The sequence below is a fragment of the Rhamphochromis sp. 'chilingali' genome (genome assembly GCF_963969265.1).
Source record: "Rhamphochromis sp. 'chilingali' genome assembly, chromosome: 8".
In the NCBI taxonomy this organism is placed as follows: domain Eukaryota; kingdom Metazoa; phylum Chordata; class Actinopteri; order Cichliformes; family Cichlidae; genus Rhamphochromis; species Rhamphochromis sp. 'chilingali'.
The window spans coordinates 15,976,086-16,000,504 of NC_137935.1; the positions used below are offsets into that span (position 1 = coordinate 15,976,086).

Genomic DNA, 24,419 nt, shown 5'->3' on the forward strand with positions numbered 1-24,419 from the left:
GCCACCTTGACGAACCCGATTTTGCCACCCGGACCCGTGCGCGGGAACTCCTTCCTCGCTCGGGCTATCAACCGACGGATGGTGGCCTCTGTCTCGTCTGGAGCGTGGGGGTCCATGTGGACGCGACCCCCATCTGCGATAAAGAGCGCTTCGAGGTCTTCTATAACATTCATCCCCACAATCCCTGGGAGACCATTAGCTTTGTCTACCTGGGGGTGAGTATCGGTGAGTACAAAAATGCACTTCTTACCAACCACTCTCCCGGCGCATTCAACCTCGGCCTCCAAGCAGCCCAAGACAGGAATATCGAGCCCGTTTGCGGCTGTGAGCTCAATCCAGTCTGCTGACTTCAACTCCTGTGGCCCAAAACACCTACGGAAATGGGACTCCGTAATAGCTGTCACATTTGACCCCGTGTCCCAGAGGCAGGTGGTGTCTACCCCCCCTATCTTAAGGTGGACGGTGCGACACCTCCCAAGAGCACTCCTTTGGAGGCTCTCGTCCACCTCTGTCAGAAGACACTCGGCTGCTTGGCGGCCTATGGCCGGTGTGGTGGGGTGTTTCTTGGCCCCACCCTTGGCGTTTGGATTGCCAGAAAATGCCACCTGCGCCAGGTCTATGGGGATAGGGGCCAGAGCCCCTGCGTCTAGCTTTTTGGTACAATGCCGGCTAGTGTGGCCAGGCTCTCCACAGCTGTAGCAAATATATCGCCCTTCGCTGTCCCTCAGGGGTGTTCGCCTGCGCTGTGCACTCTGCTGGCTGCTCCCTCTTTCCCTGCTCTGTAGTGCTAAGTACAGCTCTTCTTGACGAGCAGCTAGTTTCCTAACCTCCTCGTGGAGCATATCTCCAGGGTGAGGGGGGATGGTTTATCTTCGGCCGGTACTGCAGCGTTCACCGCACCTCTAGTCCTGAGCCTACTTTGGGAGGCGAGAGAGGACTGGGCTTCTTCTTCCTCGGACCAGTCAACTGCGGCTTGCAGCAGCCCGATGAAGGTTAGGCCTTTCTCCTCTTTGACCCTCCTTTTCATCTCTCGCCTCAAAAGGTCATCTCGCAAACCCAGCACTAGCTGTTCTTTCAACACCGTCTCTGAGTCGGGAACGCGGTTGGGTTCTCGCCTCTTAATCAAAGCCAGCTTCTCCTGTAGGTCATAGGCATAAGTTCTGACCGTCTCGCTGGACATCTGCCTTCTCTCATAGAACTCCTTCAACCTAGTACCTATGGGGACCTTGTCTCCATAGGTTTGAAGGAGAACCTCAAATATGCCCTCGACAGACTCTACTGCCCCATCCAACATGAACTTAACAGTTGCCCTGGCTTCATCTTTTATGTGTTGCTTGACCAGCTCTACACGGTCCGCCTCTGGCACCTTCATGACTTGGAACGCAGACCGCATTGCCGCGATCCACTCTTCCACACAATCATCTCCACTCTTTCCAGGGCAACCACTAAAATCTGCCAGTTTGCGGTCTCGGTGGACATAGATTGCCGCCGGGGCTTTTAAAGCTTGGGCCTGTTGATCAATCACTGCCCTTGCGAGAGAAAGAGCTTCTCTCTGTTCTTTTCGTGCCTGCTGTAAGGCACCCGCCTGCTCCGCAAGCCTCCCTTGTAGTTCATCAAAGCTCCTTTTCAAATCTTCTAGTTCAGACATGTTTGCCTTAACTCTATTCCTCCTCTATAACGACCCCGAGCCAATGGGTGAATCCTGTTCGTGACGCCAATTGTGAGGGGCTACTAGCCCTGCTATGTAGGGGTAGAAGGGCGCACAGGCTGCCTTGAACGACTAGCGGGTGGTGGGATCTAAGTCCGTACCCCCCTCTAGCGCGATTGACCCGGACACTTACTTCAGTAAGAATGGGGTTAGTTACCTGGCAACAGTAGGCACAAAAGGAGGACTCCAGGCCCGGACCTGCAATGATAGCAGCGCCTGCACACGGAATACTAGCACGGTCCCACTTAACTCCGTCGTCCTGTGCCTAACCAAATAACTCGGGTGCCCCTACTCCAAGGCAACCTGGGTCGGACAAAAGCATTCAACAACGACTTTTTAAACCACGTGGCTCTTTTTATTTATCTGGAGAGCCCTCAAAAAAAACCAAACTTGGTTAACAATGTCCACAGGGCCCTGGAGAGCAAAGGGAAAACAGCAAGGAGCCTCCCCAGGACCAAAGAAATGAAAGAAATAAAATGAGGTAAAATAAATCAAAACAGACTGGTGAGACCCAGAGTTGGGAGTCCTCGACTCCACACAACCCACCCTAGTCACAGGAAAAACACTCACAACACAGCAGAACAGTAAAAGTTAACACAGCAAATATTCTGTCTAAAATGGTCGACACAGTCTCATCACATCATTTACAATGTCCGACACACCAAAGGAACATTTTCAGTCTTTACAGTTCACTCCAGTAAATTGTCTCTGGGGTGGGACGGACAGATAGTTCTAGGGGTATGTGTCATTAACCGGAGTTGCAGTCTGTTAGGCTGTCCAGAACTTCCACAGCCGGAATAGAATGTCCATTCTCTGGTCCACATCAAAGCAAGGAAATAAAACACAGAAACTGTACCTTTGCCCCTCCTGAAATGGAGCGTAATGAACCCACGGGTAGGTGAAACTTTTACACACAGCCAGCTGAAGCAGGGTGAACAACCGGAGCGTCGTCTGGGTGGCAGGGTACTCCAAACACCGCCGACATCGGGGCCCAAGATGGCGGTCCCGCGGGCTAACGGAGCTACGGCAGTCCCCAGGCCGTGCGAAGTGAGGCCGCCCAATTCCTCCCCCGGAAACTCGCTGGTCCTTCGCCAGACAGCCAGCCGTGCTGTCTCGCTTTCTAAACGTTCTTGTCGCCAAACTCTACTGGCAACGCCGGGAAACTGAGGCCGATTGGAGGGGAGCGGCCGCTAGCCTTAGCTCTCGATTAGCCCCTCTGCTAGCGCTATCTCCGCCGACACTTCGCCCCGACGTTACACCCGTAAGGCCGCTGTAGCCGGGGTCAGAGTGCATACACGGACGGAAACCCAGCCTAGACTCGCTGCGGTACCGTATACTGTCTCGCTAGCCTCCCGTTTATACTTTGTTCGGGTCTCTTCCTGACCGCGGCCCTTTCCTAGCGTCTCTTCTCATCCGGACACGTGTGCTTTTTTTTTTTTTTTTTTTTTTGCTCCGCTCGTCTTTTCTCCCACTGCGCATGTCCGTCTTCTTCACGCTACGTCACTCCCTCTTGGCTGCTTCAGGCTGTAAACAACCCCGTGACCGTTTTCTAAGGGTTGTAAATATGTGCCCTCACATATAGTCTGAAAGTAAAGGCACTGGACATGGATGCTGAACGAATCTCAGCTTGTGAGTATATATAGTTTATCGAAAGTGCCCCTCATAGATGCTTCTTGTCAATCTGCAACAATCACATCGGCAAACTCCTTGTTTATTTTCCCCTAATATAAAAAAGATCTCAACGATTACCTCACTAGAAGGCTATTCATCATTGTGGACTTTTTTACACCTTGGTACATAGGAAATGCTCTCATAAATCGCGCATTAATTTTTCCCAGAGCTGGGTATTTAAGACTATTAATCAAAGAGAGAGAGAGAGAGATCTTTTGTTTTTCTTTCAACCATACAAAAAATTACATAATGATGTATGCTTTTAGTTTTAGTTAAGGGAATCCCCCCCCCAGCTATTAAGTATATAAACCCCAGCATCATACGGAGACTGAAACAGTGCTGATTTACCAAGCTCTGACCAAGTTCCCTATCTGATCAGCAGTCTTATGGCAAACATTCAACTATGTAAGTCAGATAGGCTGTTATTTAAATTGCTCTGTTGCGTGCTCGTGCAAACTGGGTGTCGTAATGCCCGTGTAGACTCGTGCGTTGACGGCTGTTTCTCTCTTTCCTTGCAGACGTCGCCAGCTGTGTGCTGCTGCTGTCCCTGAGCTGGCGCACATCCGAAGCTCTCCCGGTGCCCGCACCGAGCCCGGGGACCGGCGGTCAGTGCGCCGACTTCTACAAGATGCTCCTGCTGAACATCTCAAAAGCTCTGGACAGCGTGAGTACAAATCTCAGCAGCGTGTGATTTTTGCTTGATTTTCCTCCCTTTTTTTTCTCGGTATCTGTGTCGTTTATCCGTGATTATTCTACTCTGTAGCAATAATTTCTTTACTGTGTATTACAGATTTATTTGAGTGATGGTATCCAATCGGAAAAAATTGAGATGAGGAATACTGGGGAGACCGTACTGGCCTGTGCACCCACTCTGACTCAGGTGAGCCTTTTCTCAAAGCAGCACAGTTTATGGGGACAGCTGACAGCTGTCATAATTTCAGTTCAGCTTTCACTGTGTTTTAATTGGTTGGGCAACTTCAAATGACTGTAGTGTAAACATTGCTGATTTTAAATGTCTGTTTGTTTTCCTGCACAGAACTTAGGTTGCGTGACACAAAGAAATTCTTCCTTCAGTGAGGTCAGTGTCAGACACACTGTATATTCTATAAAAAAGAAGCTATGATTCATATGCATGTGTTGGTATTGTAGCTGAAACTGAACGGGGTTTTCCCATTGTTTTGACAGACTGAATGTCTGAAGAACATAAAGAAGGACCTGCTCTACTATCACGAAGCGATTGCATCTTACCTCACAGGTCCTCTCAAAAATGGTCCAGAGGAAATTAGACTTCTGAGCCCAATCGTGGAAATCACAAAGAATCTCACAGAGGTGTGTTTATCTTGTAATTTCTTTTTTAAAATTGAGACATCGAGACTTCAAGGTGAAATAGTTTGAATCTCCTGGGAAGTACTTGTCTAACTAAATATTCCTCGGTTTATACAGAACTGCTTTCCGCAGCTGGACGTAGAGAACCTGCCCTCAAAGGTATTTTTATATTCTTTGTTCCATATTTACACCTTGTCTTTCAGTCTTTAGGATCACTGATCTTGAGTATTTGGGGTTTCTTTTCCTGAGACCTTATTGTCCTGCATTCACACTCTATCCTCTCCTGTTGTAACAGGATGCCAAAGTGTGGGGCAATGAGTCCTACAACAACCGGCTGGAGATGAATAAGATGATGAAAGGCTTCCACATCAGAGCCATCACTATCAACCGAGCCATTGGCTACATCTCCTCGGGAGACCACAGGAAGTAAACGTCCTGCAACCTCTTCAACTTCAGCCTCATCAAATAATAGCACAACAAATATCAAATCTCTATTATCACATCAGAACAAGCTGTCCTAATTAGTCACTACCATCTCTTTCAACTACTGACCAAGTTCTACAATGTACCTGCTGCACAACTGTCTGCACTGAAGGAAGTTTACTCAGGCATAAGCTAGCTGGTTCAACTCCAGTATCTTCATTCAGTAAGTGCTGAAGAATGTTCAAATTATCGTTACGCTTAGGCGTGAGTTATAATGATTTTATTTATTTATTTATTGCATCTATTTATTTATTTGATCTCCAGTTGTATTATTTATTGTTATTTAAATAAAGTATTTTGTTATCAAGCATCAAAGTTGAAGTGATTTTGATTGAAACTGTTCACCATCAGTTAGAAGTTAAGAAATGCAGTAAAAAAGAGACATGTAAGACACTTTCGGTTGTTTCCTTCAGTCAATAGCGCTTCGTTATTTCATCTCTTCTGCCAAGGCTACTGCCTGTTTCAAAATATACAAAAAGTAAATGAAGGGAACACCTGAACAATCTTAACTTTGATTTTTGTCTCGAGCTCGAATCCTACCCTTAAAGAACAGATGATTTTGTTTTCCACAGTATTCAGTTCTTCATGATCTGATTTGTTTCCTTTTATTTGAACAACGTTCTAATAATATTACGTAAAAACTAAGCAGCTGAAACTTGGTGAGACACGATCAAAAGCAGGAACTATTCTGTTTTGGTGTGAATTCGGATCACTTTCCTTAAAATGATGAAACAAACAGTGATTTCACTTGTTTTATGAAAAGTCTTTGGAGATTCTGACATGGTTTAAAAAGAAAAGGAAAAAACAACAACAACAAACACATTTGTAACAGGGATAAATTGGACTGTTAGTGGTATTTTTCTTTTAAGGAAACAACCCTTTTCTCTGAATGAAACATTGTGGTTTTCTCAAATAATGTTTACAAAAACATTTGCAATTGGTACCTGAAAGATTTCCACAGATGTTCCTGCTGATTTTATTGTACTTAATCGTACCTGAGGTCTAGATCTGCGAAATAATCCTCAAAAAACTGAATTAAAATATACATTGCTTAGTTTTAGCTGCACTCACACAGGTAAAACACCTAAATTTATCCCTGAATCCCAACATGCTGCATTTTTGTTTTTCATAAAGATTACACATTTGGGGGGAAAAAAAAAAAAAAAAAAAAAGAAAAGAAATGCATTCAAGCCTCCGGAGGGCAGGACGTAATTCCCAGTTAAACATAATCAGCATCATTTTCTGGTCCTCGTGCACAGCTGTTTTACAGAGTCACGGTTATCGCATCAAATAAAGGACATGTAGACAAAAAACAGACATAACTGGCTTTAAAAAAACATGAGTGACAATGAAATGGAATCTATTTACAGGAAATAGTGCGGACAAGTTTACAAAAACACAAACTAGTTTCATAGTTCAGTCTGTAATTCTGTGGACAGTCATTTTCACGTCCACGTGATATAATGCCTAATTGTTTTATAAAAATTCCCACAAGCCCAACATTCAAAAGTGAAAGAACACACACAAATGGATGGATTTTTCCAGATGTCTTTGCAGTTTCAACACTGCAGCACCAAACATTTACATCTGTTACTGGCTACATAATTAGCTACTAAACATCTCAATGACCTCTACGCCTCTACTGGTCATTTTTTTTACCTGCTTAAATATAAAGGTAAGCTAATTTATTTCTGTATCCTTAGATACAGCACAGTTGGTTCTGTACTCACCACAGAACCCAAGAAAACTACAGCTGACCTAAAGAAGGGAAACAAAAGGAAATGATTCCTTTTTATGAAATGCAGAACTATAAACAAATCAGTTTCATATCTAGAAAATATTCAAAGAGAAATGCAAACTGAAGGGAGACGTTAACTCTGCTCTGTTGTGTTCCTGAGATCGTTTCTTCCCGCCGATGATATCCAAGAGTAATGGAATTCATTTTCATTTTCCCTTTCACTTTACCGCTTCGTTAACCATCATATCTGAAAACAACAAACAACAAATAATGAATTAAGATTCTGTACCATCCTTTGAGTTTGAATTTTCAGTGCTCTTCACCTAAAGAGTGAAAGAGCTGCTGAGACAGTAATATTTGTACTGCAGTACATAGAATCGGTGGGATTGTCATGCATACTTTATTTAGGTAAGTAGCAAGAAGTTTCAGCTCATCGCAAACACAACTACTCTGATGAGTTGGCCTCTGGGAGCCTGTCCCATTCTACGGTTCCTGGAAATGAGCCTTTTGTATTTCGGGTTCCCCTGTCCTAACCGTGATGGGTTTTAGAACAGTTTTTTGGTTAGATGCCTGAAATAAAGTCAGTGACTAACAGAAGCTTGGAGTATTTTTTACAGTTTGTTTTAGAGTAAAAGTTGTTCGTTAACAAGCGGTTTCATGATCCTTCAGACATTCACGTCATCACACTGAACATGCCTAAGTTATGAACTCCGATGTTAGGATTTTACTTTTCTCCAAGAATCGCAAACTTGCGAGCCTCATTTGGTAAAAGATTTTAATTATTTACACCTATTAAAAAGTAAAAATATACTAAAAGAAAAAACCCAAAACACATAAAAGTACAAGAATTGGTCAAGATTGTCTTGCTGAATGAAACATGTACAGTCATAACCTTTTATTTCCCAGTTTTGTTTTGCAATTATCCACGAAGTGGAAAAGTCCCACTGTTTTTTTTGTTTGTTTGTTTTCAAAGGGAACCAGGTGTGGTCCTCAGTCCCAGGGTTAGCCTACAAAAATACATCAAATAAAATATGTCATCTCACTAGTACTGTATTTTTCTGGGCTTTTGGTGTATCCAGGGGATATCTGGACTAAGATTTTCCTTTCCACCAGCTAATATTTGTTTGACTAATGCAGAAAAACAAGATAAATCATCAGCAGACCATAGCTGATGGTTATCTGATGCATTTTCTCAAATGGCATCCATCTTTTGTGCTCCGTGGAAAGGACTGTTTATCTGCATGTAACCGAAGCTTGCTCAAACATTACCAGCTTATGCATACTGATAACAAAAGGCTTGCCCCTTTTGTACAGATTCTACATGAGCCTGTGCAGATGGCTATTTGTATACACTGCTCTAAAATATGAAAAGGAACACTTTTTAATCTGAGCAAAGCATCAAGTCAGTTAAAGTTCTGGGATTTTGTCCTGGTCAGTTAATCAGCAGAGGGTGTTGTTAATCGGTTTCAGCTGCTTTGGTGTTAATGAAATAAACAACAGGTGTTGCAAGAGGAGGAACAATGAGACAACCCATAAAACAGGAATGTTTTACAGGTTGAGGACACTCGCATTTTTTCCCTCCTCAGCTAGGGTCAGTGTCACCGCTGGTAGCAGTTGGCCATACCTGGACCCAGCAGGTCAATACGTGCCTTTGCGATTGACCGGCAGAGTCTCAAGAGCATGGAGGAGATTCCAGGAGACTCTTATTTAGCAAGCTTACCCTGAGCATGTGTGAGAGAGGCTGGAGAAGCCGCGGAGAAGGTTATGCTGCTTTTAACGTCGTTCAGTTACCCGTTAACCGGTTTGGTGGTGGGTCAGTGATGGTCTGAGAGACGCACGAACCTCTGCAGGTTAGGCAACGGCACAATGACTGCAGTTAGATATCAGGATGAATTCCTTGAATCGTATTGTCACACCCTAGACTTGTGCAGTGGGTACTGGCTTCCTCCTGCTGCCCGATCACACGTGGAGAGGCTATGTAGGTGAATGCATTTATACCCCTGACTCGCTGCCTGACTAAATCCAATCGAGCACCTCTCAGGTGTTCAGTGATGCCCTAGTCCAGATATGGGAAAAGATCCCTCAGGATACCAAGCATGTGTGGGTCATACAAACTACTTCCTGCAATAAAATTTTGGTAACACAGACTAGTCTGCTGGATTATTTTTTTACTTTGATTTTTGGGGTGTCCCTGAATTTAGCCCTCTGTAGGTTGATCAGTTTGATTTTCCATCTAACAACAATTTGATTGGTTGACTTTTACATGCCTGCTCTTCACGAGCATTCATCACCATCTTAAATTGTTTAGGTTTGCAGTGTTGTACCTTGTAATGTCTGATGAACCTCATTTGGCAAGTCATCCAGCTCCTTCACACTTTCCAAAAGATTCCTAGCCGTGGCTTCTCCCGAATTCCTGTTCTTCCACATCAACAGCATCTTCAACTTCTGCATGGTCACATCTGTCTCTGCTGTCTGGATATTATCCAGCTCCTTGGAGGTAACATCTAGAAAGATAGCCACCTGTTTCCACTCCTTCCCGAGCCGCTTGGCCACCTGTAGCAGCTGCTTCTCTGACATGTCCTGGCCCTGAGTGGCCGCTGTTTTCACTCCATCTGGAGAAAGATGCACATAAACACATGGGTATTTGTTTTTAGTAAGATTTTAGGCATATCTGGAATAGTTCAGGTGTGAACTGTTGACTTGGCCATAAAGTTGTTCATGAAGTTTTGCTGAAATCACAGTCAGACACTTAAAGATACCTGGCTCGTCTTGCATTCGAGTTCTTTTAAAGGCTAGTTCGTCTTCTGAGGGGCTGCTGCTTCTCTGTCTGCCTATTTCAGAGACAGATATAACATCAGTTAATGTTTTCAAGCTAAAAACGTGCTAAAGTCTAATCGGATTACAAAAAAGTGAAAGAGCCAGCATACTGTTTGTCCTTTTCCGCGGCTTCTTCTCAGTGTTATCCACACAGTCACCTAAGGGAAGAGCAAAAGATGGACGTGGACCAGTGAATCCTTTTTGGTTTATTCGGTTTTCGGTCAACATAAACACAAACTTCCAAAAGACAAAAGTGTCTCCAAAGTAAGACTCATGCACCGGTACCTTCTCTGATGGTAGCAGACCATACAGTCTCCTCAGTGTTAATCTCTATGAGAGACAATTTAAATGGAGGGTGCTGCTCAAAGAAAGCCTCAAAGTAGCCCTTCATCTTAGTGACTGCAAGGGTGAATTTCAGTTCCTGTACAGAGACACACAGACACAACTTAGCTGTGTAGTCAGTGAAATACAAAAGCAAAATCTTATAAATGAGATCAAATCAAAAAGCACCTTTGGACGAGTCTGAACTACTTCTAGCTCTCCTGCTATTTTTAGATCTTTCTGTGGAAGTCCAGTTCTAACCAATGTGTCTTGTGCAGACATCAAACTTCACTGTCAACCTGGCGAGACTTTCCCGTCGTGGATTAGCAAAGATAATGAAAGCTGGCTTTCCAGCTATGGCCAACAGACCAAGTAGCATTTTCTAGTTAAAGAATCCACAGGAAAGGAACATGTTTGTCTTTCTTTTAGCCACCCAGATATTCATCAGGTTGTTTGTTGTAAATTTGTCATTGCAGACTCTAATGCTACTCTAATCTCCTCAAGTATCTGAGGGAGAACATTTGATGAAGTCTTCTTCTCCAAAAAATAATATTTCGTATTAGAGTCACCATTTTTGCACCAAGGAGAAGAAGATCCAGCTTGCCTTGCTGGCTGAATGTGGACAGAATGGGACTAACACTGAGCAATCAAAAATAGCAGCAGTGCTGGAAGCCGCCCTGAGGTGCACAAGGAGATCACATTGAAAGCCCAAATTTAAGACGTGTAAGGTTTTTGCTTTTTGATCCACGTAAATTGCAGATTTGTTGAGAGACACACACCTGAGGTTTGATGTCTCCCTCCGGCTCGCTCAGGAGACGATACGTTCCCTCGTCCAGCTTGCACGTGGGAGGCTTTACTATTTCAATGTAGCGAGTCTTGTAGCCCCGCACCTGATTCTTTATATCCTAGTTTAAAAAAAACATAGCTGGAGTTCAGTTTGTAGGCAACGATGACAGAGAAGTTACTAAACTGAGGGCGTCTCATAAGGACTCAGAGTTCACGGTGAATGACGGTAGGACAGAGCGACGGGAAAACAGCAGCAATGGAAAAAAAGACATCATACGGGGAAAAAAATAATCAATGCATTTTTAGAAATAGCCCTTTTTTTAGGTTATAATAAATGAATGACTATTCACCAGCAACATCCTCAAAAACAAACACACATGCTCACAAAACCACAAACACTTCCTGAGTGAGTTCAGTAGTTCAAGTTTTTAAAAAAAAAAAAGAAAAACACCAACAGCTTTACAGCTTTAATGTCATGTAGCTGTCATATTTACACGGTACACTTACAGTAACGCAAACACTATTTTGGCCACTGACATTTTTCTTTTATTTTGATATGACTCTTTGTTTTAAGAAGATGAATACTCGAATCATTTCCCTGCACAAACCCTGCGCTTCACTGTAAATAACTAAATGACAGTTGGTTTACTAAGGCCGGTAGCACAAATTGTAGCTGAAATACAAAATCCTGGAAATCTGCACCATTGAAGCTGTTGGCAGTTCGACTAATTAACAAAAAGTGGAAGCTACATTTCGAACAAATTTCTACAAAATTTCAATGGTGAGGTATTTTTCTGGAGTTTCGTCCAGAAAGAATTGGCCGTGACTGAAAAACACAAGGAGACTTTTGATGGTCTCATGAATGGAATATTTCTGTGTGCTGCTCCTGCAACGAAGGTATTTTTGCTGCAGTTTTATTTTTGAACTCTACTCAATGTAAAGAAAAATTCCTCAATTGAAACACAGAATTTACTTTTCACTTTAAGAGAAACATCATGAGAAGTCGGTCAAAGCGTTGGCCGGTCGTGTTCTTCTAAAAGTGGGCAGTTAACGGTTTTATATCTATACACACACATACATATGCATTTTCTATAAATGTGAAACTGATTACTGTCCTCAGTCGTCTGGGTTTAGCATGTGCATTTGTTAAACATGTGTGTTTGTGGTCAGGCATGATCAGAAAATAACCTTGTGTAACCATGTGCATGCTGCGTTAGTGCAAGGTAACTGCAGTATTTCGTTATGGAACAGAAACAGATACTGGGAGGGGAAAGAAGTGCTGAATCCCAGTTACACTTTTAAGAATGAAAAGAAACAAGGCACTTTTTTTAAATCGTGTCACTAACAATTGCCAATGCCCGTTTCAAAGAAGTGTGCTCTAACTGGATGTTGTGGAAATGAAGACAGAGATAGAGAAAGAAAACAGGATCCTGAAACCCGAGGAGGGTTTGGTTAAATTTGACCAAATTTCCAAAACCATATGTCAGGTTTGGAAATACACCGCAAGTCTACTGACAACCAAAACAGAGCTGGTTGGAGATCTTTCTAAAAAAACACCACTTACCTTGATGTCAGACGCACTGTTTGTGCCCAGATAAACGTGGAAGCTGTAGCTGTTGTTGTCAGTGGTGAGCTGCTTGTAGACCAGAACCACCCCATGATGCTCTACAGCCTGGCTCGTCTGAATGATGGGACCAACGGGCGATAGGGACGTCACATTCCACTTAACGTGGCTCCCTGAGTGATCCACTGTAGGCTCGATGACTGGACGGTTGCCCTTTATGTGCAGGACACTGAATGTCATGTCATTGTCAGTATCTGTGATATAAGACAGAAAAACAACATTTCACATTTAAACTGAGTAGTTATTGTTGTACCGAGTCAGAACTCTTGCTTCATTCACACAGCGTAAATGTGCTGGGTGAATGCCCTACGAGCTTACGAGCAAGGCAGATGGAGTGTGGGAACTGGATGGACTTGAGGACAGACGCGTCCTTATTGACTGTGTCCACATTGAAGATGGGTCCAGCAAACTTCCAGGAGTCATGTAGAAAGGCGCCAAACTTGGACCAGGATAAGACAGAGTACCGCACAAGAACGCGCTCGGACGCTTCAAAAACCAGACCAGTGACCGAACACTCATATGTGCCCTCTTCTTCTAGCTGCACCCTGAAAGACACAAACACAGAGTCAGTGATGCTGAGCTATCAGAGCTGAACAAAATAAACGTGAGCATGATGCATGGAGACAATGTTCCACTTACTGCAACCGCCCCTTGGACAGTCTCTTCGGGGTAACGAGCTCACTGCCATGGCTCTGTGAAAAGCAAACAACAGCAAAGCACACAGTAAGGACAGAAACAGGTAAAAGAGTGTGCTACAAAGCAAGATTAATGGCTTAGCAAGCCGTCTCAAGCTTAAAATCAGAGTTTTCTGTGTCATAAAAGTGTTTTTTTTTTCCCAGCTAAAACACCGTATTATATTATGCCAAATATAACCTGGTCAGCAGCAGGTTATGTTCAGAGTTTGGGTTTAAAATCAGCTGAAAGTGCCAAGTTTAGACTGATTCTTCTCTTCTCACAGAATGATTTAAAAACTACCGAATAAAGTACAAACCGTGTGTCTCATTGCCACAGGAATGTGCATGTGTTAGTTTGGTGATGAAGAAAATGTTTTAACGTAGCTACTAAAACAGAGAAAACACATTCGATCGATAAAACTAATTTCACTTTGATCTGCTGACAAACTAAAGCCATCTCCACGTCTCCATTATTAGGCTTTGGAACAATAAGCTTTAAGTTTCAGAGGTCTAATGTGTAGCCGTCACCTTAGAAAGAAACAGCACAGGGAGCGTTTTCAGGGATGTGTGATAAATCCCAAGATTAAGGATTCTCTGCAGCTTTAATCTTTGTCTTATTTTCAACAGTGTTTACAGTGTTTTACATCATCTGATAATATTTCTGATTGGAGTGGGCTGCACTCCTGGGGTAATTTTGTGTGTAAAAGAGTGATATGACCCGTGAAACAATCCTTTTTTCAGGCCTGAAGCTTAATCTGATAACTGCCGCCTTGACACCCGTTATCTCTAACAGGGGTTTCAGGTTTTGTCGAGCCAGCTAACGCACAGAAAGCCTGGCTGTGTTGAACTTTGTTCAGGGTGTAACCCTGTGATGAAGACAGAATTAAGGGTCAGACGAAGTTAAACGGTAGCTGTAAAATCGCATTTTGTCAGATAGCACCTGGTTTCTGAGCTCACCTGTTGGACAGCTTTGCATTTTTCACAGCATGACTTGAAGGGCCTCTCATCTGTCAGCACACATGGCAACAAACGAGAGGTTATTCATGAGCCGGGCAACACTATCATGAGTGCAGCGTAGCGCATTACTTGGCATGGGCTTACCTTTCCCATTTAACACCCCTGCTTCAGGTCCAGCACCTGCCTCTGTGAGGTAAATGGATTCTGATCAGCAACTATCACATGAGAATCTTACAGGCTGAAATCCAATTTTAAGCCTCTGAGATATCCCACAAACAAATTTTGCAGCCAGTCCCAGGGTGTGTGTGTGTGTGTGTGTGTGTGTGTGTGTGTGTGTGTGTGTGTGTGTGTGTGCGCGAGTGTGTGGATGTTTGCGAGAGGGTGGAGTGTGTTCAGTTACATTTTAGTTTTGATTCCTTAATTAAAAAGCCAGCTGAATCTGATATTTGTGACATAATTATGTAGTACTACTGCCAGTAAAACACAGTTGTGACCATAGACTACTGAGTCATCGCTAAGGTTTAGGCAGCTCCTACAAGCAGGCACGAACATCTACATGTACACAAACAAGCAAAATAAGAGTTTATTTCCTGGTGTGTCTTACTGTTTATAGAGTCTCCTGCATGGGCTTCTTCATTCTCTGGATAGGAAACAAAGCAAATTGAAGGATTTATAGAAAACTCTTGAAACCAAAATGCAACACATCAAACAGGCACTTCTGTTGACTTTAAACTCATTCATTTAATCAGCGGCAACACGAGGAGCCATGAAGTAGTGACTCTGGTGAGTCAAACAGATCTTACCTTCCTCTTCTCCATCCCTCTCAGTGCCTCCTGTTGAAAGATTAAATGACAAGGAAAAGAAGAAGCAGGAATATTAATGGAAATAGTTCAACTTTTTGCAGCATGCATTCATTTCCTGGGACATCTTTGAGAAAAATCGGCACTTTATAAACAACGCCTAATATAAAAGATACCACTAGCAGCTCGTTAACTTAGCACAAAGGGCAGAAGCAGGGAAAGGTCAAAACCAACTCTGCCCACAGCACCTGTGAAACTCACTAATTATAACAATTTATCTTGGGTTTTTCCCCCCACCTGATGACAAAACTTCAGTACGTCACTGCCCCAGAGTGTCATCTTAGCAACAGTTTTATTCAGATTAAACAACGTGTCGCTTAACGAGTTTTAGAGGAGCTGGAAGAATAAAGAAAAGGTGTTTAAATCTATCCAAAGCAAAGGTGACACTTGCTGTCTGGATATTCATATTACCAAGGAAAACAAGAGTGTGATTTTTCTCATTGTCCTTTCCAAAAAGAAAAATTATTCCATCAAGTTATGAAAATGTGTCTCTCACCATAAGCCTCATCCTCCTCTGAATTGTTGTCTTCGTCCTCTGAGCTCTCGTCGGTGGATGTTCCTGTGTTTTCTGTTCAACAAATCGATGTGCAGAGTATGTGTTAAAAGAATTTATCTTTAATAAAAAATAAAAGAGATTCATGCCACAGCTGGCTAAACATACAGTGCTGTGAAAAAAGGCTTGAGCACCACTTATTTCTTTTTATATTGCTTCCAGGGAGCCATGCGGTCTAGTCTTTTTAAAGTGGACTATGGCGACGGTTCTCCTGGCTTCCTGAAAGTCTATCAAAGATCTAAAAGACCTAATTTTCACTCTAGTTTTGTAACTTTATTTTCAGAAGAATGTTTTTGTTTGCTACAACCAATTTTTAAATTGTATATTTAGGACCTTTGTCACTAGCAGGCAGCCACAATGTTGTACCATCCCTTTAGGTGAATCTACAAAACAAATGTTTACACAGTTCAGCAGACATACAACAGTATTTTGCACCAGCAAGGTGATTCTCAAAGAGCTATTAGCCAAAGATTTGACATATTTCATCATGACGTACTTAAAAACAAATATGAGGAAACTGGCCAAAAGAAGTGGCAGAGCTAGAAAACCATCTATAGCGGATTAACTGTATCTGAAATTCACGTCCTTAAGAAATAAGAAAATATACTTAAGAAAGGGGAAACAGGAAGAAAAACTTGGGGTGTGCTAAATTACACAAGAACTGCAAGGGCAATAGAGGCAACAAAATTTGAAAGATTTGGTTCAAATCATCATGTGAACAGAAGAGATGCTGTCATAGGGGATTTTTGCCAAAATTGATGGAATTACAAAAGCAGAAAAGTATCATCAGACTTTGATCCACCATGCTATGCCATCTGGAAAGAGTCTGGGGGCACAGCTTGACAATGAAACATATACATGCCAATGTAGTAAAAGCAAACCTGGATAGAAAAACACAGAGTGAAACCAGCATCAGTCATGGACTGGCCCCCCCAGAGCCAAAGAAGAGCTTTGGATGTTCTTCGAGAAGCGTGAAGAAATATTTCTGAACACTACTTGAAGGAATTACAAGAAAGCTGGGTCAGAGAGTTCAGGCTGTGTTGAAGAATAAAGCTGGTCATCCCAAATACTGACTTTCAACTCTATTTTTGCCTCAAATGTAGTATTTCCATGTGTGCTTGAACGTTGCAATAAATTGCTGAACCCATTTCCAATTTTGTAAACAAAATATAAAGAAATGAGGGGTGGCTCAAGACTTTTGCACAGTGCGATATTTGTGCTTACCTGAACCGCTGCTGTCATTTTCTGCCAGATTATCTGTAAACAGATTAGTGAAAACGTTGAGACAGCTGCTGGTTATTTAGAAAAATCTGATGCAATAATTTCAAAATGTGAGAAAATCCAAAAACATTTATTTCCCCCAATTTTATTACTCACTACTACACATATGTCATTGTGATTGTCATTATGGCATCATCACTACTACGGAAACTAGAATACTTTAAATGGTTTGATAATCAACCCCCTCTTTAGTCATACTGCCCAGGACCCTGACAGCTGTCAGAGAGAAAAAAGCTGCTGTTGTTTTACCAGAAAAGCAACCATAATCCTGCAGTAAAAATAGAAACAACCAATAGTATGTAAATCGAGGGAAAGCTAAATTATTCAGACAGTTTCTTCTTCTACTTCCCCCACAAAGAAAAACACCTATTTAAGAGAAAGTAAGCCTCAAGCGCTCAACACTCACATGGTTTAAAAGTCAGAAAAAAAAAAAAAAAAAAAACTAGAGTGAAGCATGTGATGCATCACAAAAATAAGTACAGGATTAGAACAGGTGCAGCCCCAGTGAGAAACCTCCAGTTTTAGTTTACTTCTAGGTTCGTGCAGTGTGTGGTTCTAATTCATATTAGTCACCAAAAAGCCCTGAGCAGGGCTGAAGTACACCAGCAGTTTTTTATAGATGCGTCATTCACGGCAGCTGAACCGCAGCACCCCGTGAACAAGCCTGTGATAAGTGCAATGCATTAACATTCTGGCACATTTACGTAGATGGGGTCCAGAGGAACTGCTGCTGCTTCTCTCTTCCCAGCAGCACTGACTGTCCGTGGACCGGGCCATGTGGCCGAGCGCCAGGCTGGCTAATGGATGGAGCCCCTCCTCATCTGGCCCAGAGAGTTTTATCTTAAACTAACAAGCAGATGCTGTCTTTGCAGCTCCGCTCACAGCGCCTCCCTCATCAATCTCTCTGTCTCACTTTGCTCAATCTGTCTGCCTCACCTCTCCCTGCACTTTCTTCTCCATGCCTCTCTCCCTTGTCCTCATATGCCTCCTATGGCCCATCTCATTCACTGCAGCTGTTGCTGCTGCTGCTGTCTCACAGCTGAGCCAGCGGGCATCCCTCTTATTTGTCGTTTGGGCATGGCTGCTTCCCTTCATCAGGCTGACAAATAAGGTGGAGAGCAAGTGCCCGCACAGATGCACACATGCAGATGCAATCACAAATATGCAGAGAGTGCTAGAGGCTGTGTGCAACCTCAAGGATTTGGTTAGTATTGAAAGGTGTTAGCTGCCATCTGCTGGCTGAAAACCATAATACAGGAAAAAAAACAGAAAGAGGTTAATGGGTTCTTTTTGTGACTTATTAACTGACTCATTACTCCACCAGTAGATTTAAAGCTATCAAAATAAGTCAGCTTTGTCAGATCCATACTGGAATTCATGTTTTGGAAATATTATTTGAAAGACTGTAGATGTTTAGTGAATCTAAATATACATTTCTCCTACTTTAAATAAGACTAAACTACCAAACACTGGAAATGTGATATCCAATCCAGCTTCGAGTCAGGATCAGACTGATATCGATTTACAGTGTACCTGATATCAGAATGGTAACATACACTCGCTGGCCAATTTTTAAGTACACCTGTTGAATCGCTTGTAACCACAATCAGCCAATCGCCTGACAACAAGTCAAAACATCTAGGCACGTAGACACGTTCAGGATAACCTGCTGAAATTCAAACTGGGCATCAGAACGAGGAAAAAAGGTGATGTACGCGGTTTTAAACATGGAATAGTTTTTCAGAAACTGCTGATCTTCTGGGGGTTTCCTCACATAACCATCTCTGGGGTTTACAGAGAATGATCCAAAAAAGGGGAAAATATCCAGCGAGCATCAGTCCTCTGGCTGAAAATGCCCTGTTGATGTCAGAGGTTAGAGGAGAATGGCCTCACTGCTTTTTGCACCTCGTTACACTCGAGCTATCTGAATGCAAAATGGGCTGCAGCATCATCTCCCCGTTAGCTTAGAACACAGGATTGGACAAACATTGCCTGGTCTGATAAGTCTTACATTCTGCTGTTACATTCAGATGGCAGGGTCAGGTAGGGCGAAAACAAGATGAAAGCATGGATCCATCCTGCCTGGCATCAACACTTCTGGCAGGTGTAACATTTTCCTGGTTGGTGACCATCCCTTTATGACCACAGTGAACCTTTTTTCTCCATATTAAAAAGCTCAAATTATCTCACACTGGTTAATTAAACATGACTGTGAGTTCGCTGTACTGAAATGGCCTCCACAGTCACCAGATCTCAAGGTAATAGCGAAACTTTTGCCTACGGTGTTACAAGAGATTCAAATCATGAAGCAGCAGCTTTCAAGCCTTTCATGCAAATGATATGGAAACAAGGACAGCAAACAAGAAAGGTGAGCCAGCTGGGAAAATATAACGAAAGGACGAGTAAAACAAAATACAAGAAGTGATAAATAGATGAGGATGCACACTTTTCAAATAGCAAGAGAACAACTGAGAGCTCAAAGAAAATGAAAACATGAAGAGCTGCTGAAAGAGAGGGCAGGAAAGCAATGAACTGGCTGGTGTTTACCTTTGTTCTCAGGTGCGGGGATATCGCCGTCTCTGTAAGGCAGAAGAGATAACATTCAGACAAATATAAATCAAACAGAATTCTCCAGCCGTGTAAGATTCAAAGTGCTTTTTTATTTATTTTTGTTTTTAAAAATTGTGCAGCTGCAGGATCACGCAGTAGCCGATACTTCTCCTTTTCTGTACGGCTGAGTAAATCAGTCAAAGAGGAAGTGTGTGGCTAAACGGCCTGCATCACACTTTCTCACGAAACTCCCTTCTCTCAAACGCTTTCAAAGCAGTGTTGATAGCAAAGGAAAGAGCTGAGGAAACATACAGGCTGGGTCTGTTTCCCATTCAACAACTCAGGTTAGACTCTTTTCATTTATGGCTTTATCATAAGACAGCATCAAGCAGAGCGTAAATATGGCTGTCTATTTTCAGGGCCATTGTGTAATATTATAATCATACAATGTTAGCTGGCTAATTATTGACTTTAAGCACTTTGTTACTTTGTCCTACACATTTTTATGCACATGACAAGTTTTATCAAATATAAACAAAAGACTGATAAACAGATCGCACCACACTAAACATCACTGCAAGCATCTGCAGTATGGTACTGCTCCTATATTCTTCTTAATGCTGCAATAATATATTCAGTGACAGGACTCAGACTTAGATATTAGATACCAGTCTTCCTGACTGTAAACACCAGCCGGTTCATTGTAAACAAAGCCAGACACGAACGCTGTCCAAGTGTTCGTATATGCTGTGTGAAGACTGGAGCAACCTGTTGATGCAGTCAGAGCAAGACGAAACACGCCTGTTCAAGGGTAAAAAAAAAAAAGAAAGCCAACCCCACAAGAAGAACGAGTTCACCACCAGCATGTGTTAAAAGAAAAAATAGGTCAGCCTTTGTTTTTTCCTGTCTCACTCTCGCTCTGCTGCAATTATATCCAAATGAAGCAAATGAATCAGGAAGCCTGGATTATTACCAAAGATCAAGAAGTGATACTTTATTTCTTTTGCTTGGCGGCTGTTTCGCCTGATAAGGAGCTGAGGCTTTCCTTTGTTTTTAAACATCTGTCCAGGAAGCTGAACTTTTTTCCTCTCTCTCTTTCTCTCTTCAAGGTCATCTCATCAGCGCCTCTGCCATACAGTCTCACAACAACACCACTGGGGTCATTGCCATGGTAATAGTAGTCATCTCTTCCTGTATGAGTCCTCATGCCTCCTATGATCTTACATGTTTAGAAATTAAAAACATACTCGATAACTCAAACTTCTGTGTGGTTTGTCTGTTTGTTTCTGCTTAAAGATAAAGCCCGGATCATGTCACAGTCGCAACAGCTTCCCACAAACAGCACAGAGAGGAGTGCGTTTGTGTATAGATAAACAACTGTCACATAGCACCAGCAGTGGAACAAAAGAGCCGCCCTTTGTCCCGGTCATTTATTGTCCAGACTTTACTGCTTTTATTGCATTTACAGCAAGTTAGAAATCTCTAATCAAATCATAAAGTGAAAGTTGGCCTTTTCCTGCTATAGCCTCACAAACAAAGCTGGAGTTGGAATAATTTCTATCACATTTAACAGATTCATAGATCTTTAAGGTCTTTTGGCATCTGATCATGTGTTTGGGGACTTTTCCTGCCAGGTGGGGCGTGATGCCGTGCGAGTAACTCAGTAGCTCCGATGACAATGAGTCATCAGTATCACTTCACCTGTCTGTGGCTCACGGATGAACTGATGGTGAATATAACAGAATCACTAAAGACAACTGTATGAATTAGAAGAGTACAGTCGGTTAAAACCCGCCGAATAATATCTCAAAGCATCACCAAGCCGCGTGGGCACTGTCGTGTTTCGCTCTGCGCTGCACTTTAATGTGAGGCTGTGCATTAACGTGAACGAAAACCGATGTTTATTGTGTGTTTTTAATTGAACTAAACTGTTGCATAAGCTTTGCTTTACAGCTTCAGCTTTGGCACGCGCTACCAACTCGCTCGGTGATACGTTGTTGTCACACACAATGTTTAACAACAGAGCGGCGCGAGCGCACAGACACCAACAAAGAGATTTTAAACAGACCGTGTTTGCAACGAGGAAGCGAAAACTAGGCAGACATATATTGTTGTTGTTATTGTTTCATGAAATGCACGAGCAGATGAGCCCCGAAAAGACTACAGCGACAATGACTCCCACTTCCTGTGCGTGGGGGACGAGAGGCGAGATTTTTAGCTCTGCATCCACGCCGATTCGCCCAAAACTGTTCACAATTGAAAAACACAAACCGCCGCGGATCGCGCACAGCAACGCTTTCCACTGATCTAGTAACAACTTACCCATCCTCGAGGTGGCAAGCCGCACCGCAGCTGGCCATCTCCGCCACCATCCTCCGTCTGTGGCCCCGTTATGCTTTCTCTTCTTCACTAGCGTGCAGAGGCTGCGCGTAAAAACACCTGGGAGGCAACATGAGCCTCTCACCGGCGGCGATCGCGTTCTGGGTTAAAGGGCTAAGCATTTATTGGGGGAGACCTCTTTGGCTGCATTACTTATTTCACATCATGCGTCCCCCAGAGTGTAGCATTTCCTCTTTATCGAGAAAAAAAATAACTCGGTTTGACTCCCCCGGAAAAAGCGCTCACTTTCCTAAAATCCACAAAAAGGAAACATCAGAGTCCCCTTTTGTGCAGCCTAAATGTGGGATGTGTTGCTTTCTTTCACAAAAAAAACGTGCTTGTTTGTAAAAAGAAAGAAAAAATACAGACCACAGATCTTCACATCATAGGACCACCCGAATGTCTTTAGAGCAGCGCCACTCTCAGGATCAGCGCTGCTGCGCAGTTATTGCGCATGAATATGGGCGGGCCTGCAGCATCCCGCCACAGTGCAGGCTTTGTGGAGTCTTGTTGATGATTTACAGCCCCACGCTTAACGCTTATTAAATAAGCGAGCTGCACAACCTGTGCGAAAGAAATGTTTACTGCTGGAAGCCTCAGACTGTCTGAATATGAATAACGGAAGATAAAAACCACACCGCTTAACTTTCAGGACATGCACAGAGTTTCCGCATGCAGAGGCCACCTTTTTGCATGAGTAAGCACAGCAGAGGGTCCCCTGAAGCGATCCCCAAAGATATTGAAAGAGATAGAAGGTGATGATGATGATGAAGCACAGTTAGAGGTTTATTCTAATCATTTATGTAATAAGTAAAACAAAGTGTATAATGAGGATAGTGGGAGCTGGACGGTTACTTGGTTTACTTCAAAATAAAACAGGCATTTATCTGAGAGACGTTCATTGCACTGAAAGGAGCAACCAGCTTCCCGTGATGCAACTAGGTCACTTTTGAGCGGGAAAAAATACGCCTGCATTACAGAGAGGTAACCAGCAGATGTCGCATTAGACAACAAAGCAAAAAGCACATTCCAACCTGATTGATGCACGCCTCTGATGTGAGGACTGATCACTGTCATCATACCATAAAGTTACAGTGGAATCAAATCAGAGAAGGTCAGCGTCCTATGGTGGATCTCGGCTAAGCACACTGGCCAGCAGAGAGAGCAAAAAAAGGGAGGAAGGGCGCTGTGTGTCTGTGAGATGTCCGGTGGGAGGAATGAGTGAGGGATGAAGGGCTTTCTTATTGATCTTCAAAGCACCTTTCTCCTCCCTCCATCCACTCACCGAGTTTGACGAGTGGATGTGTGGTTTATAGGCAAGAGAAAGGAAACACAGAGGGAGAGATGCCACAGACTAATGGGGGGATTATCCTAGTCTCAGAGTCTAAAGGGAGAGATCAGCTACTCCTCGCAGGGGTGAGACGATATCCCCAATACCTCAGGAAATCAGAGGAGATAAAGCAGAAGTGGTGGAAAAGAAGGGTGAGAGAAGTAGAGGACAGGAAAGGTCAACTTGATGAGAAGATAAGAAGAGATGGGGGGAAAGAGAAAATATAATAGGAAAAAAGGGTCAGTTAAATAGGTTAAGATGTAAATCATGAGAGCAGGAGGCACAAGACTTAAACCATAAACTCAATTTGTCACTCGAGTTGCAAAAACGTATAATTTAATATAGGCTAGTCTGGTATGAGAGTTCATTCGACCTGACTTGAGACAAAAAGCCAAAGAGGCTAATGTCAAGTTACAACAGCAGTCGCCTCAAGGTGCTAGATGAAGATTCAACGACCACACCTGGTGTGGTTTTACGCTGACAGAGTTAGCTGTGTTAGCGTTCTACAATTTACTCTTTTGCATGTCAAAAACCAATGCAGTATCAGAAAAATGATTATTTTGAACTCATAATGCTGCTGCAGTAAAAGTTGTTAAGACATTTGACCTCATGGTGGAGCTAGAGCAGTGGTTCTTAACCTTGTTGGAGGCACCGAACCCCACCAGCTTCATATGTGCATTCACTGAACCCCTCTTTAGTGAAAAATAAAATGTGATTTTTTTACTGGTGCACAAAATGAGCCATGCATGTCATGGCGGAGGCTCTGCCGAACCCCTGAGGTTCAATCGAACCCAGGTTAAGAACCACTGAGCTAGAGGAAACAAGAATATCAGTCAGTGGGACACATTGTGGGAACCATGAAATGCATCTATCAAATAATATGTCAGGCCGTGTAGAAGTTACTGACATATTTTAATGGTTAGATGGAAGCTTTGACCTCATAGTGATGAGGAATATTTAAAGTATGACGAAAGTCACTCAGTATGTTTCAGCTGCTGGGGATCTTGCCTGAAGTTACAAAGGGTTATCTGAATCCAGACTTAAAAAGCTCCGTGGAGCTTTTTGAGTCTTGATCAGAGCGGTGGAGTGATGGACCAGGCAACAGGTGACAGAGCAATGCTGCTATCTAAAACGCCTCATCACCAGCTACTAAAAATGCTGAGCTGTTGCACAGAAGCACTTTGGGCATTCAGTGTGGATTGTTGCCATTCTGGTAATTGCGCTGTTGTAACTATTATACTAAGCAGGGAGGGGAGGTTAAAAAAAATCAAAGCTTTGAGTCTTGATCTTAAAAATAGGTACTGGGAAAGCATCTGACTTTCATTCCTCTGTGACTCAGTTAAGACAGTGTTTCACTGTAT

General features: G+C 43.0%; 2 protein-coding genes across 2 annotated transcripts; one reads left to right on the forward strand and one right to left on the reverse strand.

The window, feature by feature from the left end:
- Nucleotides 1–3,211: 3,211 nt before the first annotated feature.
- Nucleotides 3,212–5,590, forward strand: il12a (interleukin 12a). The gene is made up of 7 exons (XM_080888648.1): nucleotides 3,212–3,337; nucleotides 3,898–4,043; nucleotides 4,170–4,259; nucleotides 4,416–4,457; nucleotides 4,565–4,708; nucleotides 4,823–4,864; nucleotides 5,001–5,590. Exons 1-7 carry the CDS (start codon nucleotides 3,313–3,315, stop codon nucleotides 5,133–5,135), a joined length of 624 nt encoding a protein of 207 aa, XP_080744774.1. The 5' UTR covers nucleotides 3,212–3,312; the 3' UTR covers nucleotides 5,136–5,590.
- A 316-nt stretch (nucleotides 5,591–5,906) lies between these two features.
- On the reverse strand, nucleotides 5,907–22,162 carry LOC308401172 (uncharacterized protein). The gene is made up of 17 exons (XM_080889293.1): nucleotides 21,672–22,162; nucleotides 19,347–19,378; nucleotides 16,743–16,775; nucleotides 15,462–15,533; nucleotides 14,909–14,938; nucleotides 14,710–14,745; nucleotides 14,250–14,291; nucleotides 14,106–14,155; nucleotides 13,114–13,166; nucleotides 12,793–13,019; nucleotides 12,415–12,668; nucleotides 10,844–10,969; nucleotides 10,029–10,164; nucleotides 9,854–9,901; nucleotides 9,686–9,757; nucleotides 9,251–9,538; nucleotides 5,907–7,173 (listed from the first exon to the last, which is right to left on the reverse strand). The coding sequence occupies exons 1-17, from the start codon at nucleotides 21,719–21,721 to the stop codon at nucleotides 7,145–7,147; spliced, it is 1,578 nt and encodes a 525-aa protein (XP_080745419.1). The 5' UTR covers nucleotides 21,722–22,162; the 3' UTR covers nucleotides 5,907–7,144.
- Between the last annotated feature and the right edge of the window lie 2,257 nt (nucleotides 22,163–24,419).

Coding starts and splice junctions, on each gene's coding strand:
- il12a (XM_080888648.1), top strand. CDS start 3,313: ATGGATGCTGAACGAATCTCAGCTT. Junction 4,044..4,169: donor TCTCAAAAGCTCTGGACAGC/GTGAGTACAAAT, acceptor TGTGTATTACAG/ATTTATTTGAGTGATGGTAT. Junction 4,260..4,415: donor GTGCACCCACTCTGACTCAG/GTGAGCCTTTTC, acceptor TTTCCTGCACAG/AACTTAGGTTGCGTGACACA.
- LOC308401172 (XM_080889293.1), bottom strand. CDS start 21,721: ATGGTGGCGGAGATGGCCAGCTGCGGTGCGGCTTGCCACCTCGAGGAT. Junction 14,746..14,908: donor GAGGGATGGAGAAGAGGAAG/GTAAGATCTGTT, acceptor TTTCCTATCCAG/AGAATGAAGAAGCCCATGCA. Junction 10,165..10,843: donor AGGGAGACATCAAACCTCAG/GTGTGTGTCTCT, acceptor GTCTCTGTACAG/GAACTGAAATTCACCCTTGC.